The sequence below is a fragment of the Pseudopodoces humilis genome, chromosome 13, assembly GCF_049639895.1.
Source record: "Pseudopodoces humilis isolate 2021_Gansu_Grassland_sample_001 chromosome 13, ASM4963989v1, whole genome shotgun sequence".
NCBI lineage: Eukaryota > Metazoa > Chordata > Aves > Passeriformes > Paridae > Pseudopodoces > Pseudopodoces humilis.
The window spans coordinates 17,506,142-17,524,101 of NC_142212.1; the positions used below are offsets into that span (position 1 = coordinate 17,506,142).

Sequence of the window (17,960 nt, forward strand, 5' to 3'; positions counted from 1 at the left end):
GAAGGGGACTGTCCCAGATCTTGAACTGTTCAATTATTTTGTTTTATCACTTCACAGTGTTTCAAGCACCAGCGTTTCCATGTATTGGTTTCAAATAACCCTTTATATATATTTATTTATATATATATTTATATATAATTTATATCAAAACTGATAGTACACAGTATAACTGGAAGAAGAACTGAACTTAAAAAGGATATGTTGAAAGAGGATGGAGTTTGTGAATGCAATAAATAAAGCCCCCTTCCCACCCCACCCGCTCCCTACCCCAAAACAAAAAGTTGTCATGTTCATGGAAAATTGTGCACAGCAGATATTATAAAAAAGTAGATTCAGGAGCACATCCAATTATAAATGATTGTTAGGAAAATCATATAAAACAATGGAATACATAAAAGTGTCAAGAGTAATCGCTAGGGTGAGAAATTCCTTGGTGGCCAGATGCCCACGGCAAGCAGAAGTTATCCTGGTTGCATCAGTAAGAGGTCGATGTCCGAGAAAGTGTGTTCAAGCACAGAAGAGGCTCTCCAGGATTTGAACAGCGTGGGCAGGTGGAGTGTTTGAATTTCATACCCTGATTCATAGTTTCCACAACTCCATGTGCAATTTTTCAGAAAGATTCGTCGTTGACTGCTGACATGTCTCCCTTGGGTGTGGAGGAACGGGACGAGCCCTTGTCTGTGCTCTCAGAGCCCGAGCTGCTCTGATTCTGTTGTTCTGATCCTGCACTGGAGGTCACTGTAGAAGATGATGTGGATGAAGAGCGAGTCTTTTCTTTAAAGTCTGTGATAATTACTGTGACATTTCCCACTGTGACTGCCAGCTGCTGTGCGGTACTTCTGTCCACATTTTTCAGTCTGGGTCTAAAATGAATGAGAAAACATTTATTAAAAGGATAAAAATAAGGGAGAAAGGGAAAGTTTATTAGGAAAAGCATTTGAAAACAAACTCTGTGTGACTCGTGTTCCCTCGCCTGTGCAGATGGCAGTGGCTGGGAGGAGAACCCGGGCAGGCAGAGCTGCAGAGCACAGGATGAAGGTGTGACCTGCTGCCTGTGCCAGGCAGGCTCCCTGTGCCTCTGAGGGCTGTGGAGCACACTCAGCCCCAGAGAACAGCCTGTCTCACAGAGCTCTGCACAGTGAGTCCCTTGCAGGCTTCTCCCTATCCAATCCTGCCAGAAAGGAGGACGGCACAGCAGAGCCAAGCGGACAGGAGCCAGACAGAGCGAAGGATCTACTCCCCAAGGGGCAGATGAAAGAGTTCTCTTATCTAAATTCACCATCTCATCATGTGCCCTGATGTTATGAGACAAGGCTGTGACTCTGCAATACAAAACCACATGAAAGCATTCGGCCACGGCTCTTTCATTCCCATGTTGGAACTCTGCAGCTGCAAACAACACAGGCACTGGGACAACTTGGCTTCTCTTTCAGCTGCTTTCAGCTTATACAAATCAGATGCCCAATCAGCCTATGGATAAAATAGCTCAAAATGTTCCCTCTGGAATCAAAGCTATTGTAAATAAAATCCAGAATGTACAACGGTATTTTTTGCAGCCAGAGCTTTTGGTTAAGGGAAAAAGAAAAAGGGGGGAAAAAAAAAATACAAACCACCTGAAAAGAACCCACTGGTATTTATTGCTCAGGATTATCTTGGTAATTTGCATGCTGTGCTATCATTCAATTAGTAATGTAGCTAATAAGGGTCGAAGCCCTAGGAAGCTGACATTCAAGCACATTTCATGGGCTGGTCCAAAGCTCCGCTTCAACAAGCCTTGGACACTCCTCCAGCTACCAGCAAATTCCAAGTTAGCTGCAGTGACTGCTGTAATTTACAGCTTTTGCTCCTAATTAAGGGTCAGACTTAAGCAGCAGAATATTCCCAATAGGGAAATTAAAAAGGAGAGTCTTTATACATCAGTGAAAAGCAGCTTGCTGAGAGCTGCCTTATTGAGAGGGATGGAAAGAAGGTTGGTTTACTTTGGGATCAAGCTCCAGCTTTTAAACCACTTTGCCTTTTCTCCTCATCACTTGCAGCACACAAGGCTAGTGCAGTAAAACAGAAAAAGAGGGAATTAAGCTCATTTTCTACCCGCCATGAATACTCAATGGCTTGCAGTGGTAAGCTAGTAAGGAGAAAGTCCTTAAGCAGCAGTTATCTAAGTGGTATTCCAGAATCAGACAGAACAGAAAAATGCATTGGGGACGGATGTACAGCTTCCAAAATAGAACAATTGTATTTCTGCAAACTTCCTCACCAAAAATGAAGTTTTTCCGCACCAAAAATAGTATTTTCTTATCTAACCTAGGAGGCTGCTGCAAATTTTAACAAGTACCATAGGAAAAGCATTTCTAATAGACAGAAAATACAAACAAAAACAAACAAAAAAAACCAAAACAAAACATTGCTGCACTGGGCTAACACTCAGTAAAACTCCTACTTGCAGCAGCCCCTTCTCTCCAGGACCAGCCTTTCCAAGCCTGGAGCCGTGCTCTGGATTCCCGGGGCATCTCCAGGGCAAGGAGAGGTGCCCACGCTGCACAGACACACTGGCAGGAGCTGCCAAGCTGCACACATAACCACGGGGAGATGAAATGATGCCACCTTGTTTGTGGCTTACAAGAAAGGCCAGCTGGCTCAGCAGGTTTTGAGGTTTCTGCCGGCGCTCTGGTACCGTCCCGGCAGATCCCCCGCGCGGCTGCCGGCGTTCCCGGAAGCGTAGTACGAGGACGTATTTTCCTCCCCGAGCCCCGAGTTCCTCTAGGAACCCAGTTCTTCCTGTAATTTGCCTCAGTCATTTGTTTCCTCTTGTACTCAGAAAGAGCCAAAATGCTGTCCCAGATATTGCAACAGAGCTTGCTGCCTCCTCCTTGCTACAAGGTTGGACAGGAACTCTGGCTATTGCTCGTTAAAAGGCAGCTCTGAGAGATGTAATTAATTTGAAAAAAAAGAAAAAAATGGAACTGCCCATGCATCTTTAAATGCCATGACAAAGTAACACATAAGGGCTGAGGTGCAGGATTTCCCCACAGCCCCAAACACTCACAAACATTCACATTATCACTTTTAGAAATGAGCCTCCCAACCACTGCTCTGCACGGTCTTCAGGGTTTCCCCTGTACAAAGAGCTGATTAAGCACAGATGGAAACCACCAATCTCCTCAGCACATGCCTACAATTTTTACTTCTTACAGAAGAAAGCAATCGGCCCACTCATGTTATTTTGCAAAATTAAACACCCCAATGCTTCATGTTTATAGCAAGGAAGTTTTATGGCCAAATAAGTGAGGTGTTTCAAAACATTCAATCTGAAAGTACACAGGAAGGCATGGTATAAACCGAGATATTTCGTCAGAAACAGCCATGGTGTCCAAGAAGCTTAAACAGAATTTCTTAAAAATCCAGAGAGCCCTAAAAAACAATTTACAAAAAACCCCAAAACAACTGTTAAGAATCTGGGCATGAAAATAACCTTCTAATTCTGTAAAAATCAGAAAAAGACTTTTGACAGCACTCCTGAGAACAGTGAATTGCCAGCAAAGTTCCTAAACACTAAACAAAACACTTAAAAAGACAGTTCAAGTAGTAAAGGAGATGAGGTATCTTTTTAAAATACCCACCTAGACCTGGTACTATTAAGACTTAATTAGACCTGGCAAAAGCTTGCCACAAAACATGAACTAAAAGACTTTGCAGTAGACAGAGTGACTCCTTTAATGAGTAAAAACAATTATTTGATGTAATCTCTCAATTTAATATTATGTCATTAGTCAAGTACATCAAGTCTCCTGCATCCTAAGGCTCAAAATAAGTACCATTTAAAGAAGAACAGGACAAGAAAAGAGTCATTACAATAAAGCTGCCTGTCTGTAATCAAATCGGGAACGAACACTTCACTCTTTGGGGGTTTCTGGTTAAGAGAAATCCCTGCAAACAGCTCAGCCTTGTAGCACAGCAGATTCCACACTGCCCTCGCTACATTCCAGTGGGTTACTGGGCAAAAGGATATTCCCTCTTTTCAAAGATTTTCATGCTATTATTTAAAAACTTCCGAACCAAGATTTTTCTGCAGTCATACCTTGCCAACTTCAATGCCAACAGTAGTGCCAACCGTATTTCCCATGTGCTTTACAAGTGTTTGCAGCTAATACTGCCTCAGTTCACGTGGCTTCACTATAAAACACCTATTACAGCACATTTTAAAGAGAGATGCAATTCTTATACAGCCCACACAGGCAAAACACCCAGTTCAGTTCTTCCTCTTGGAGCTCTCAGGTTCAGTAATACAAAAACTGTTCTGTGGTGCTGAATTTTTGATTTAAAAAATGGAAGAACAGTACAGGGAAGACTAGGAATAAACCTCTCTCTATAGGCCCATTTCAAACTTAGACAAATGTCAAACCAGTCATTTGTGCTTTTTGTTGATAGCAAGATCCCAGCAAATCTGTTCATGTATACTTAGTTCCTGTATACTTGGAAAATTATCTTGACAATTACAGTGACTGAATTACAGATAAGGAAGTAAAAAAGTAACCTTTGTTACTGCTATCAAGCGATGATAAGAATTTGATACGATTCTTTGCTGGTTAATGTTTTTCCTCCACTTTGTCTACAGCCAAAAGCATTACTACCCAACTGACAATACAATCGTTTTAGCAGAGAAATGAAAACAGATTGGACAACAGAATTAATATTTCCAAAGCCTAAATCTGTCCTCACCAGCACTGTTCAAGTGCTTGTGCATCAAAAAAAGAAGTGTTTGCTTTTTAACACAGTTCTCAGATACCACAGTCTCAACTTTAGTCTAGAGTTACCTTGAAGTGTGATTTGAATCGCTGGTCTTTGTTGTAGTATTCCCAGACTGTATGCTGTTTGCTTCACTAGGAGGATCTTTCACAATATCCGACTTTGGTCTGTGAGAATTGGAGGGAAGAGGGAAATTACGATGTTGGTTTAACTGCACAATTAACCAATGCACAGTGCTACTGAAATCACATCACACTTAACACTGCATCCTTCAAACTTACTTAGTCTTCTTGTTAGTGTTCTTCTTCGTAACACTTGGACTAATTTCCTTCTCTTTGTCAGGTTTTTCTTTGTCTTGTTTTTCCACTTTCTCCTTCTTCTCCTTCTTAGGTGGTGGTGGTGTTGCATATTGCTGGGCAACTTGTTGTGCCACCAACTGAGAGTTTATTCTAGGTTTTCTATAACGACAATGAAAAGAGAGAGATCTATAGTCAGTCTTACACAGTAAAAATAACTACAGTGAGAGCAGTATGAAGATTTATTTCGGCAACCAGAGAAAGAACACTCCACTTAAAGAACCAAATGGATGTCCTTATTTGATGTGAAGCACTACTGCTGTAACCAAACAAGACAGAAACCTTAAAAGAAAGAAATACTCTAAACTGCTGTTTCATCAAGTTTTAGCATCTAAGATTATTAAGTATAATGCTCCCTTCCTTCATCTATGTCATGAAATCACAGCCAATTTTAGGGGGGGAACAATAGAGAAAAAGCAGCTTTCAAGAAGCTGCCAGCCATACACTGTGGCTGCACTTTAAGAAAAGGAACAGAATGTGACAAAAAAGTTTCCTGATAAACATCAGCCTCCTTCATATCCTTCAGTTCAATTTCTCAAATCAGCTTCTGGTTCAGCAGCAGCAAACGCTGCACAAATAACAAAGAACAAGAGAAGGTAACTGAGATGACTTTGTCCCAAGGGCCAGGCTGGCAGGAGCACAGGAGACAAGTGGGCATTCACACTTGTACTGGGAAGGGCCGTGCCAGCCTCGGACACACCGTCCTCATACCATTGTCCCCAGTCCCCAGTGTGCTCAGACAAAAAACAGACCCAAACTGCCTTTCAAACGCTGCTTCCACTGCAAATCATGGCTAATGCACAGAGGAGCTCTGCATGTAACCAATATTTTGGTTATTGATCCTCACATCCCACAGGAATTGGTACCTCTGTCTCTCCTGCATTCTTCACCTAAACTCTAATTTAGTCTTCTCTTGACAACTCAAAAACTTTCTCCTCTGGCATATCACAGAGCAATTTATACTCTGAATATTTTGGTTATTCATGATTGATTCAATCTCTTCAACACTCCAGAAAGATCTATGCTTCCTGTGACCACACACTTGGGGGAGAGGAACTAAATCAGGTAATCAACTCCCTTAGTCATCTATAATAATCCAAATACTAATTGCAACAGTTGCCCAGGCTTGTCCAGGGTTGCTAAATTGTTCATAAATACAATTCAAGTTTTGCATGTAGATCAGACTACAGCAAATTGTCAGTGAAAGCTGCACCCAAATACCATCAGCTCTACAGCTGGCACACAGAACCCCAGGGGTTTGTGCTGCAGAGCTCTGTACCTGCACCCAGCTTTTACTACAAACATCTAGAGAGGCTTCAAGTACCCACTTAGTGGTGTGATGTGCTGAAAAAAAGTATAGAACATTAATTGCTCAAATATAACATTTGCACTGAGAGTTGATAAACACAAGGGAACACCCAGAGAATTTCTACTCCCTGTCATGGGAAAATCCAAGTATCTGCTAAGTCTCTCTTAGTACTGGTTTCCTGTGTAATGGTACCAAGATGTTCCTACTAAAGCCAGATACACCCAAGTATTTCATTTCTCCACCACAGATTATAATAAAGTCTATGCACCAGGTTGTAATCAGGCCCCTGATCCATCTCACACCTCTGGTATCTGGATTTTTCACCCAACATGGAAACTGTAACTCAGTTGATGCTACGATCTGCATACACATCTGAGGGAACAATGATCTGGTCTTCAGCCTTAAATAACTGTGATGCTGAAACATTTTGTAGATCAGATCAAGCAGTTACCTGTTCCACAGAACAGTGAAGATATTTAGCATCCTTGAAATCCAGTACACAGCAATTTCTGTCTGTGTGACTGAGAATAAACATGTAAAACGTAGCGGTTTGGTTACATGGAAAAGATTTTCAGATTGATTCAACCACACTAAAAGCTGACAACAGTAACTTGTGTCAAGCAACCTGCTCACCGCCTACTGAAAAAAAGATAAAATGTCAAGAAATCTTCAAAGAGAGGGCAGAAGATACCATCTCCCTGCATGATTATACATGATTAACCTCACTGCTTGAAGCTGCCACTTCTGCCCAGACTTAGAGTCATTTGCTGTTTACACAACCAGCCAAGTCAGAAACCTGAGCCACTCACGGGAAATCCCAGTTCATGAATCTGAGAGTTTTTCCCACTTTGCACAACTCTGATGTGCTCCTTGTGATGTGATTTCCAAGCCTTGCACCCAACCTGTGCAGCTGCCCAGCTGCCCTTCCTGTTGCAGGAGTGCTGCACTCCTTGAACAGAGATACAAATTTTAAAATGCAAACTAAAATAAAAACCTAACCCACATAAATAAGTCCCACTGTATTTTCCTAGAGGCTGGAATGGCAAAAGGACCAGCCTTAAAGCACTCCTGTGGAGACACTGCCCCATGCTCTTCTGCTCCTTATCTGTGCCTGTGACAGCACACTGCATTTATTAACTTCAATCATTTTCTGGCCAGTCACTGACCTAACCAGCACAACTTCTCCAAAATCCATGTTTACATATTCCTCTTACCCACCAGGATGGTTTGCTAGTGAGGGCAAAGCCAAAACTGGAAGGGAAAACAGTGGAAGAAGCCAGGGACTTGTGAGAAGGAGAACCAGCCCTGCCACAAGGGAGGGAGCACAAAGCTGCTGAGCCTTGGGTCAACACTGAGCATCTTTCAAGATCTGCTGCACTACCAGGAAAGATTTTTTTAGAAATAATGCAAATAACCCAACAACTTTCTAGTTCCTAATCTGATTGCTTCACCCATGCCAGCAGCAAGCTTAGGAAAAGGGTCAAAACCAGGAATTTAAGTAACTGGCATAGTAATAGTAATAATAATAGGAGTAATAAAATCCTTCAAGTAAGGCCCACACTGCCACTACAGCCAGGACACACTGGTTAAAAGCCCTTTACTAAAAAGCCAAGCAAAGCAAGTTGAACAGCACATTTTTAACCACAGCAAACTATAACCATAGGAACCACAATTGAGTAAAGCAGCTGCAACTTCCAAAACTTATTCCAAGTTTCCCTGCCTACCAAAAATGATTTGGCCACCTCCAAAGTGAATGCATCAACACAAATACATGACTATTACATTAAAGTAGTTATCACTTAAGTAGAACAATCTGAACAGAAGGTTGCAACTACTTCTAAACTTTATATGTAAGAATAAACAACTACAGAAACAATATTAACCATTTTTCATCTCAAGATCTTCTCATTGGTTTACTTTCTGCAACATTGACGTGTTCAGATACACAGAGAATACATTTATGTGACAAAAATCAAACCCTAGTTCAGCCTCTTCAGCCTTTCTAACCAGCACTCATGCTTAAGGAACAACTATGTTGTAACCTACTAGAAGGTAAGTACCAACGCTACTCACAGCTAAAAGGCCTCAAGTTCCCAAAAATTGAAGAGATGCAATACTTAGTTTTAGACTTAGTTCTTGAATTTTCAATATAAGTATCTGAAATAGGTGTGTTTTCTCCTACCTGAATTTCTTTATGATAGTAAAATTATGCTTTGCTTAGGCAATTTTGCCCTAATTTAGGTGATAATCTGAGTAAAGACTAAATAAAGATCCAACACTGCTGTGACAAACAAATGCACACCATTTTTCTTTCTACAACATGGAGAGGACTGTCTTCTTCCTCTCTAAAACTAAGAGCAATTAAACAAAATTAAACTGTGCTTTCAAAGTTATGTACAGACAATTAAATTGTTTCACATTAATTGAACTGTAGTTTACATCCCAGGAGCAGACATTTTGCACAACAACTCATGACCTCTGCAACAAGGACACACTCCTGCATAGAAAAGCTGAAATATATTTGTCTGCTCTAAGAATGGCTGCGGCACCTGGGTCTCTTCACCATCAACTCCTGTAAATGATGCACAGAAATAATCCTTACTACCTTTTAGTAACGGACTTCACAGAAACACAGTGCCTGCAAATATATACTATATGCAAATATTATATATATATATATATATATGTAAATATCATACCCTCAGATTGCCATGAAATGACACTGGGATGTTTCACTCATGGGAAGTGGAATAAATGCAAGACTTTTCTGAAGGGCTCACTGCATACATTGCTGGGCTATTTTAATAAATTAAAAAGCAAAGTGTAACTTTAAGGTTCTGGCTAGTAGTGTTTCACTACTTGCATTTCCTTCTGTATCTCAAAGCTTCCCTTTAAAGCATGCCTCAGAACCAAATCCAGAGCATGGACACCCAGGAATTCTGCTGCTCCACTTATAACCCCTCTGCAAGCAAGCTTAGGAGTGCAGCAGCACAAGTCACCACACATGCAACATGGGAGTTACTCAGACCTGGATTTCAAGAGGGATACAGGAGGATAAGTTGCACCTCATTTTTCATGTGACTTAAATTTCTCTATGTGTTTGGGATTTCTCTGGCCACTCTGCCTTGAGAAAAGGGAAGGTACCTGTCTCTTGCAGACACCAGGGAACGACTGAGCTTTATCCCTAAGGAAACACAGACCTGGAGGGACCCCGGCAATCCCCAGGAACGTGGCTCTAATTACAACTGCTCTGACTTCCCTAAAACTATGTTATCAGGAGAATGAAAGTGGCATCGAGTGGGATTTCAGAGTCAAAAGCCTCATGTAACATGAAGTAGAGAGGATTTGGATAATTTCATGCTGTTCTGGCTTTGATGCGTGCGGTGATACCAGCCGACCTCTCCGCGGCTCCGCGGTGCTTTGAGAAAATGTGTTTCATGCACTGTGCAGTGTGAAGTACATGATTATTTTAATAACCCCAGTCACACATGAATATATCTTTGCTCAAAGAAAAACAAGAAAACAAGACTAAAAGTATTTACAGTGTTTATAAAACAGTGCCAAAACACTTATACAACAAGCATCCTTCTGAGCATGAAGCAGGATTAGAAACTAACCCATGAGCACAAACAATTAACATCTCCTCAAAAGAATTTTACATCCAGAAGAACCAAAGATTTGGGGAAATTAAGTTATAAACATGATGGGATGAGCCCCCATTCCTACATGAATATTTTCCAGCTCATTTGTGATGACCACATGGTCCTTTTTAGCAACAAGAACAAGGATGAATGGACACATTGTCGTTAGAGTAGAACTGCAAAGCAGCATGGCAGCAGTATACATTCATCTCAAGTTCTCCACATGGCCAAGGAAACAAAACAACAGGAAAAGAAGTCTAGAAGGACAAACTGCGAGAAATATGTGACTGAGCAATATTTTGGTTGAAGAACAGATTTTTCCTTTAACACTGATGTGCTAGCACTGTGTTTTTATTTAGAAGATAGATGTTTAAAAATACAAAAGACCATCTAAGGAACACCCACTTGTGGGCCCCAGGTGTTGGGCACAGCAACAAGTTTAAAAGACTCAGAGTGCAAGTCTGAATATTTTAGAAAAAAACAATGAAACAATAGCTTCACCCAAAGAAAGCAACTATTTGTCACAAAATAAACTAAGTACATTTAAAAATGTACAGCCACCTCCAAACACTGCTCAGCTGCTCAATCCTTCTTGACCATCCAATTCCTGTCTTGCACCTCCTTGGAGGAGTCAAGAACAGGCAACAGAGATAAAGAAGCCTCAGCTTTGCTGATAACTATTCCCAGCCATGACAACAAACCTTGAGTTGTTCACATTTCTGAAGAGTGTTTTAAACTTTTTGTTTGTCCACCAGAAGTTTTTAGACTTCAGGTCACTTCTCACAAATTGAACAATCTTTCCCCGCCCCCACGCCATCCCATACTTAAGTTTATAAACTTTATAAAGTTCAAAATTATTTGCAGCAGTTAGTATTTACTGGGCTCATATAAAGCTGCCAGTTCTTTGTCTTTTTGGATGTAAACATACTTTTCTTCTATTTTTTCTCACTCTTTTTTTGGATCAAATAAGAGTGAGAACATTATTAAATTAAATGCAAGCTGTCACCTCCATCTACAGAACAGGACAAGCATTCCTGGTTGCTGGGAAGTGTCTGGTCAGTGCCACCAGAGGAGAGCTGAGACTCTGAATGATGCCTGTAAAAAGAATACTCCATTCTTGCTTGTTACAGGAGCCTCAGCATTACTTTTTTAAAAATATCTGGGCATGTTTACAAATCAAAGCGTATAAATAAAAGAGATTTATTCCCAGTGTTGTCATTGCACAGATTCTGCAGCTCATGTTTCTGACTTCTTTTCAGTGAAAACATGCAAAAACAGTTCTAAGAGAGTCCCAGAACTGCTCTATAAACTATTTCACTAGGACTTCTCAACAGCACAATGTTAAAGGTTTTTCAGTACCTTTCCAGTTCTTTTTTTAATGTATATTGTTCCATGTAATGCTATTACAAAACTCTGAAGTCAGGGCCGTAAGATGTTTTTGGAAGCAGTTTGACTAGAATTTTGCCACCCCAAAATGGAGAAGTCACAGAATTCCACAAAACACCCATTCTAATAGAGTACAAAACTAGAAACTGCAAATGAAATGCAGTCATGAAAGTGAATCTGGACCATTCACTTCCTATCAAATTAAGAAACATCTTATATGGTGCTTCTTGCACAGCTGGACTTCGGACACGGTGGGGGACTGCCAGCAAGAAAGGAGCCCTGAGCCAGAAAATAGGGCTATTTGGGATTTTCTTGGAAAATTTTCAGTAAAGAAGCATCACTGTTTGCATTTTTGCAAACATTTGGCCTCTCTTTTGGTTTGATTTGGGTTTTTTTTTCCCCACAGAGAAACTGTTAAATCACACAGCAGGTTTTCTGGTCAAAAAGAGCTGAACCTGAGTGACCACAAACCTGGGTCTGTTCTGCCAAGTCCCATGGGCTCTGCTCCTTGTCCATACCTATCACACAACACTAAAATCATTCAAAAAGAGACAGCTAACACTGTATAGCGCATGTGTTTTGGACCATGGGTTTATTCTGATGTGACTCTGGAGAGATCCTGATACCAAGCGGTTTCAAGACAGCAGCGAACAGCAGCTCCTGTACACTCTGGAGAAAAGAGAGCCAAAAGCAAGAGTTGAACAGAAGTTGTTCTTCAGGCTTCTTTGCTACCAGAGTGAGGACTGAAAATAGCAGTGATGATGAGTAACAACACTGAGTATCAGTTATTGGAACAGAGCCTGACGTTTACTTAAGTGCTAATACCATGAAATTTAACTTACTGTGTCTGCAGGAGGCAAAACAAAAGTCACGCTGAAGTTCTGGAAGAAAGGCTGCTGTTCCTCCTTTCAGAGGAAAAGCCTGCCTGGAAGCACAGTTGGTGCTGGCAGCCTCACCTGCCTGCTCACCTGTAGCACCCATGTAAGCAGATCATTTCATATCTAATCTGTACTAATGAGTGCCAGCGAAAGCCCCGCGGCTACCCAGCAGATGCTCATCCCACAACTGCTGTCTCTGACTAGCCCAAATCCCTGGAAAACGCTTGGATGCTCCCAGCCAGTCCCAGCTCTGTCCCTGGAGCTGCAGCCCCCCAGCTCCCTGTCAGCAGGAGCTCTGGGTGTGTATAAATAAATATATTTACACACCACACCCAGCAGGGCAGTGCTGAAGAGCTGTGTACTCTAACTAAGGATTGTTCTGCGTTCATCTGCTGGGATTAACTTCCAATAGGAACATCTTTTAAGGACTAGAGTGGGGAAATGTGTGAAATAGCTTTTTCTGCTTTCATTAAAAAAGCAACGTTTCCTTAAATAAGGGGTTCAACACGCTTAATTAACTAAGTGTAAAATTAGTAAAGAATTGGCAAAACACCAATTTTACCATGTTTTAAGACCATTTTTGTCTCATTTGATGGGGAAACAGAACTGTCCAAGTGATCACAACTTCATTATGCTATAAGATTACTGCTTCTGATTCATGACTATATACAAACTATTCTCTCCCTGGGAGTGCTCAAGGCCAAGTTGGATGATGCTTTAAGCAACCTGGTCTAGTGAAAGGTGTCCCTGCCCATGGCAGGGGGGTGGAACAAGATGACTTTTAAGGTACATTCCCACCCAAACTATTCCAGGATTCTGTGACTCCTTAAGACTAAAGTATAGCCAGAAATACAGATTTTCAGATGATTTCTTCCTCCATTATTTTACTTTAAAAAAAAAAGAAAAAAGGGTTTCTATTAAGATTTTTTAATGGCCCACTTTACAAAAATCATAAATTAAGAAAATACAGCACAATACATCTCTTCTGCTTAAAACAAAACTTGCAATATGTAATAGATTAAAACGGCATCAACTCCCAGTTGCAACATCACCCTAAATTCCAGCTGAACAAAAACAACTTTACAACTCCCCTTCTTGCCCTCTACCACCAGCAGTAGTTAGGTCCAGGCTATGAATTCCAGAAAGAGCATTGCTTCCTATTCATTTACTGCATTTATAGGGAAGAAGTTCTACAGCAACAGAAAAATTGTGTGAGTATACACAAAAACCACAACTGAAATGAGATGCAAGTGGAAATGTAAAGATCATCCTGAGCCCAAACTTAAAAAGATGGCCTTGAGATTCCAAAATCATTCCGCTTAGGTATGCCAATTTCCACGGTCACCAATAATTTTAGTTCTATGTTGCAAGTGCTGCACAAGCTTAATTTCTGGAAACTTACTGCAACTGCCCTGCTTGTGCTATTGACCCATCACAGATCCACTTGGAGCTTCAGTTTAATCCATCACTAAAAATTCCAATCACTACTCCGTACTCGCAAAGAGGAAAATTTATCATGCAGCTGCTTCTGCTGTTTTCATCTATGGCCATACCTTACTGCAAAATACCAAATGTTCCATGATTTACAGGGACTTACAAAGTTGTTATGGAAAATCACTGATCTCAGCACAAAATTTACTTGCCTACAAGCACCAGAATGATGATAAAACTAAGGCCATTTTACTTGCTTGACAAAAATAAGCTGCTCTCACTAGCAAAAATTTGAAAACAGTTCATAAAGCTGGCAGCAAGCAAGATGTGTATAATAAAATACACGGATTTACAACAAAAACAATTACTTAAAATACTTCTTATTTCACTGTTTATTAAGTTATGTGTAATCCTGAGAAAAGCACACTGGCTCAAAACTTCCTGGAAACAGAGTGCAGTTGGGCAGCATGAGGGGATAAATTATTCTGATAAAAATTTAACATGTAGATTCCCCAAAGCAACTGCTTATGGTTATTGTATTATAAATTCAAATAACAAAAATATGAAGAAAATAATAGTTCTTAGTGCCAAAGCTAGAAACTAGGAATACCAGGCTTGCTGTTATAAAAGTATCTTATTACTGCAGCCAATATATGCATTTCTGTTTCAGACACTGAAATCCTGACCAATAATGGAAATTGTCACATATAATCCAGCTTGACATGTCCCATCTGTGAGCATCTGCCTCCAGGTTTTGGGATACTCGAGTCTCACGCTTCAAAATCACAGCAGGAGAGAGACCAAACTTGGAAAACAAGGAAGAAAAAGGAGAGATGCAGAGAAAATATGTCCCTACCAAAAAAAAGTCTGTTAAATTCTCAAGCTGAACCCCTATTACCAGTCCAGAACTTAGAGAATAGTGCTTAAATACACATCATATTTACTGTTGGAGAAATTCAAATCACTTGAATACCCAACCAGTGGATAGAAAGGCACAATGGCTTTCCTTAGAAACAATGGAAGAATTTCTTCTAAGCAACTCATGCAAAGTGCCCTCAAAATATATGGCCCAGTTCATCAGAGCAAAATTCTGCTACGCTTGCATGACACTGGAATACTGTACACTTAAAAATTAAGACTTCTCTATCATTTACCTAGCAGAGTAAGTCCAGAGAGAAGCAAAATGACAAACTACCATTTCTACAACAGATTCTGAATAGACTTAATAGACCCTAAATCTCTAGGGATGCCATAAAAAAAAGAAAAAAAAACCCAAAAAACCACCAATTGAGCAAGGTAGTAATTTTAATTCAGCTACATCAGACACTGGAGGCTTTACCTAAAAGAGCAAGAACTGAGCTTTTCCAGCAAGCCAAACCTCCTTTTTATTAAAAGAACATCAATGATAGGATTTCCTTTCATATGAAAGCAGCATTTCAAGAGCCCTTGAACAGCCAAGAATGCAGCTCCATGACAAAGCCCCAGCCTGCAGCAGCCTGCACTCAGAGAGACATCAGGGCTGCTCCAAGGTGGAGCAGACACTGCCTGGGAAGCAGCTCAGGGAGCTGGTCCCACTGGTACCAGTAAGTGGTACCCTACCTACCCCTTCCCTTCACACCACTGTCCCAGCCCCATCAGCAGTGAAAAGGTCACTGCCAGAGGTTTAGAGAAAACCTCACTGTTCAATAACTCAGCTTGCTTTTCTAAACACGCCAAGAAATAAAAGCCGCTCTGAAGGACGGGGCAGGCAGACATGCGTTTTCAAAAGGCCACCATGTGCTCAGAGGAGCTCTTTTTCTCCATTGTGTTCTCTGAACACAATGTGATAAGTGAACACAGATGTACCAGTGACATTTGGGGGTGTCCAGCTCCAGCAATCCTGCACACGCTGCTGCTGCCCGGGAAAGCCACAGGGAGAGTCAGGCTGCTGTCGATAGCTGCTGTGCAGGCACCGTGGGAACAACACAGCCCCAGAGCACTGAAACTTTTGCTTTCAGAATTATTACTCCTGGGCGTGAGGAACTGACCCAGACGGTTTCAAAATTTGCCAGGAAACAATATTACAATACTCAGTTTGAAAGCTCTTCCTCCCACTAGCTAGAAAGCCTTAGGAGAAGCTACTTAGTAAACTTTGGCTCCTGCTTGGAGTACCAGTGTGAGTTACCTGTATGTGCCTAGCATGATGTAGGACAGGGCAACACAGCTACTTCTGTAAAGAAAACTGCAGAGAGTGCTCTCCTACACAACAAAAAGCCAGGAACAACTAATTACAACAACAGAAACATTTCCGAGTTCTCCGCAAGCCAACTTCTGATCTGCGGATAACAATGATAACTACTTGTCCAGACAAACTGATTTTTCAAGAAAGTTCTCAGATAAAATAGTCTTGAGCCTAAATTCTGATTTTATTGTCCTACCAGTTTTCATCCTGATGACTTCTACTTTGCAGCTTTGCATATATTCTCATGACTTGTGTTTATTTGTATGTACACGAACACACCCAACCAAAATCCTGAATTGCCATCAGTATGGTACAAGTCCCAAGGAGGGAAAGCAAGTAAATTCAGTGAAGAGTTGTTTTCCCCCCTGCTTCTTAATTCTTCAAACAACTCTGGTGTTCCACCCTGGAGAAGTGGTTAGTCTCACTGAAAGCTACCAGTTACACTGTGATCCCGCGCCAGCGGCAAATCACTCCAACTGCCCTGGCACCATCATTTAAAGTCATTTTCCATTTAAAGACTCTCACATCAGTGCCAGCACAGCCTTTCATTACCCATCCCACTTAATACCCACAATCTCTCCACAGCTCGCTCGCTCGGTCTCCACTGACCAGGCAGCACACAGAGACTGATGTGCGGATTATTTGGATTCCTAATGCTTCTCTCCCCGCTGGCCGAGCGCGGAGCTCTTGGCAGCCTGCCTGACCCGCAACACGTGTGGGTTTGTCAGCCTAATGCACTCTGTCATCTGCACAGGCTCGGGGCAAAACGGGCCCCCACAGCTCCCAACACTTCCAGCTACTTCACTTCCCAGCCCTGGTGGAAAAGGAGGTACAGAAGTGAGTGTCTGGGTGTTTGCCACCGTCTGATTTCCAAGAGACAAATATGTGAGGTAAGAACAGCAGCATCCAGCACGATCCTTTAACCAAAGGTTGGAGAGTCAACTCGAAGCTTTCTCGTACAAAACATCCGTCCTCACTTGACTGTTGTCTTGCAATGACTCAAAATCTGCACATCAAGAATGTGTAGATTCTGAGTAACTTCTTTTTAGACAACCTACCTTCTGTTAAACTAATTAATTACAGTGAAAATGCAGAGATATGGACTCAAAAATTATTTGTGACCAAGTCAGCTGTCACTCATGGATTTAAGGGGTTGTTGTTAAACTGTCTCTATGCCTGGCAATTAGTCAGGGCAGAAAGAAATGAGGCTTGGGTATTTTTCTGTATAAAAGATATACTGAGGTATTTTTAGGTATGAGACAATGCATCAGCCCTGTAAATCCCACTGTAAATTCTGACAGGATGAATACACAGCAGGAAATACCACACAACGTGCAAATAGCAAATAAATGCAAATTTACCATCATGCGTAACTAACAAGTGTCACAAAAGTGAAACTGGTTTGTAGATGAATGAAATACAGAAGCTGGCAGAGATCTTACTTGGAAATTGAAGAAAAGAATACTCAGAATACAGCTGAAGTTTCACTTCCTCTGTACAACAAAAGAGAACAGACAGCTCAAGAACAGCACATGGCACATTCTCTACAACCTCCTCAGACAACACACACTGCCCTGACACACCAAGATTTTCTACTTTATATCTGATGTCATGTAACAGAGATTTTGTGAATTATATGAGCAGAGAAAGATAAAACTACCAACTATCTAACTATATACAGGTATTTTCAGACAACATATTACAACTTTTTGGTGCTAATAAACACACACCAATTATTTTAGATTAGCAAACATGGTAACTAAACAACTTAAGGAAAGACACTACTAAGCTACATTGGGTTGGGTTCTGGTTTAAGAGAATCATCCAGCTCCCAGCATCACAATACCCAGGCACTTCAATCTCAGGTATATTTATTAAGATACCCCTTGGTTAGGGTTTATTTCCATTTAACTACAGGGGAAGTTTTTTTTGAGCTCTGGGACTACACCCCACTGGTGATACACATCTACCAGTTTAGAGAAATTGCTTGCT

At 41.1% G+C, this 17,960-nt stretch overlaps 1 protein-coding gene across 1 annotated transcript in view; it reads right to left on the minus strand.

Moving 5' to 3' along the window:
• Nucleotides 1–274: 274 nt before the first annotated feature.
• RYBP (RING1 and YY1 binding protein) overlaps nucleotides 275–17,960 on the minus strand; it is a 38,615-nt gene continuing 20,929 nt past the window's right edge. The window contains exons 3-5 of the mRNA XM_005521978.3: nucleotides 5,028–5,204; nucleotides 4,815–4,913; nucleotides 275–863 (exon numbers count right to left, since the gene is read on the minus strand). Coding sequence (XP_005522035.1) covers nucleotides 611–863; nucleotides 4,815–4,913; nucleotides 5,028–5,204 — 529 coding nt within the window. The 3' untranslated portion in view covers nucleotides 275–610. The remainder of the gene's footprint in view (nucleotides 864–4,814; nucleotides 4,914–5,027; nucleotides 5,205–17,960) is intronic.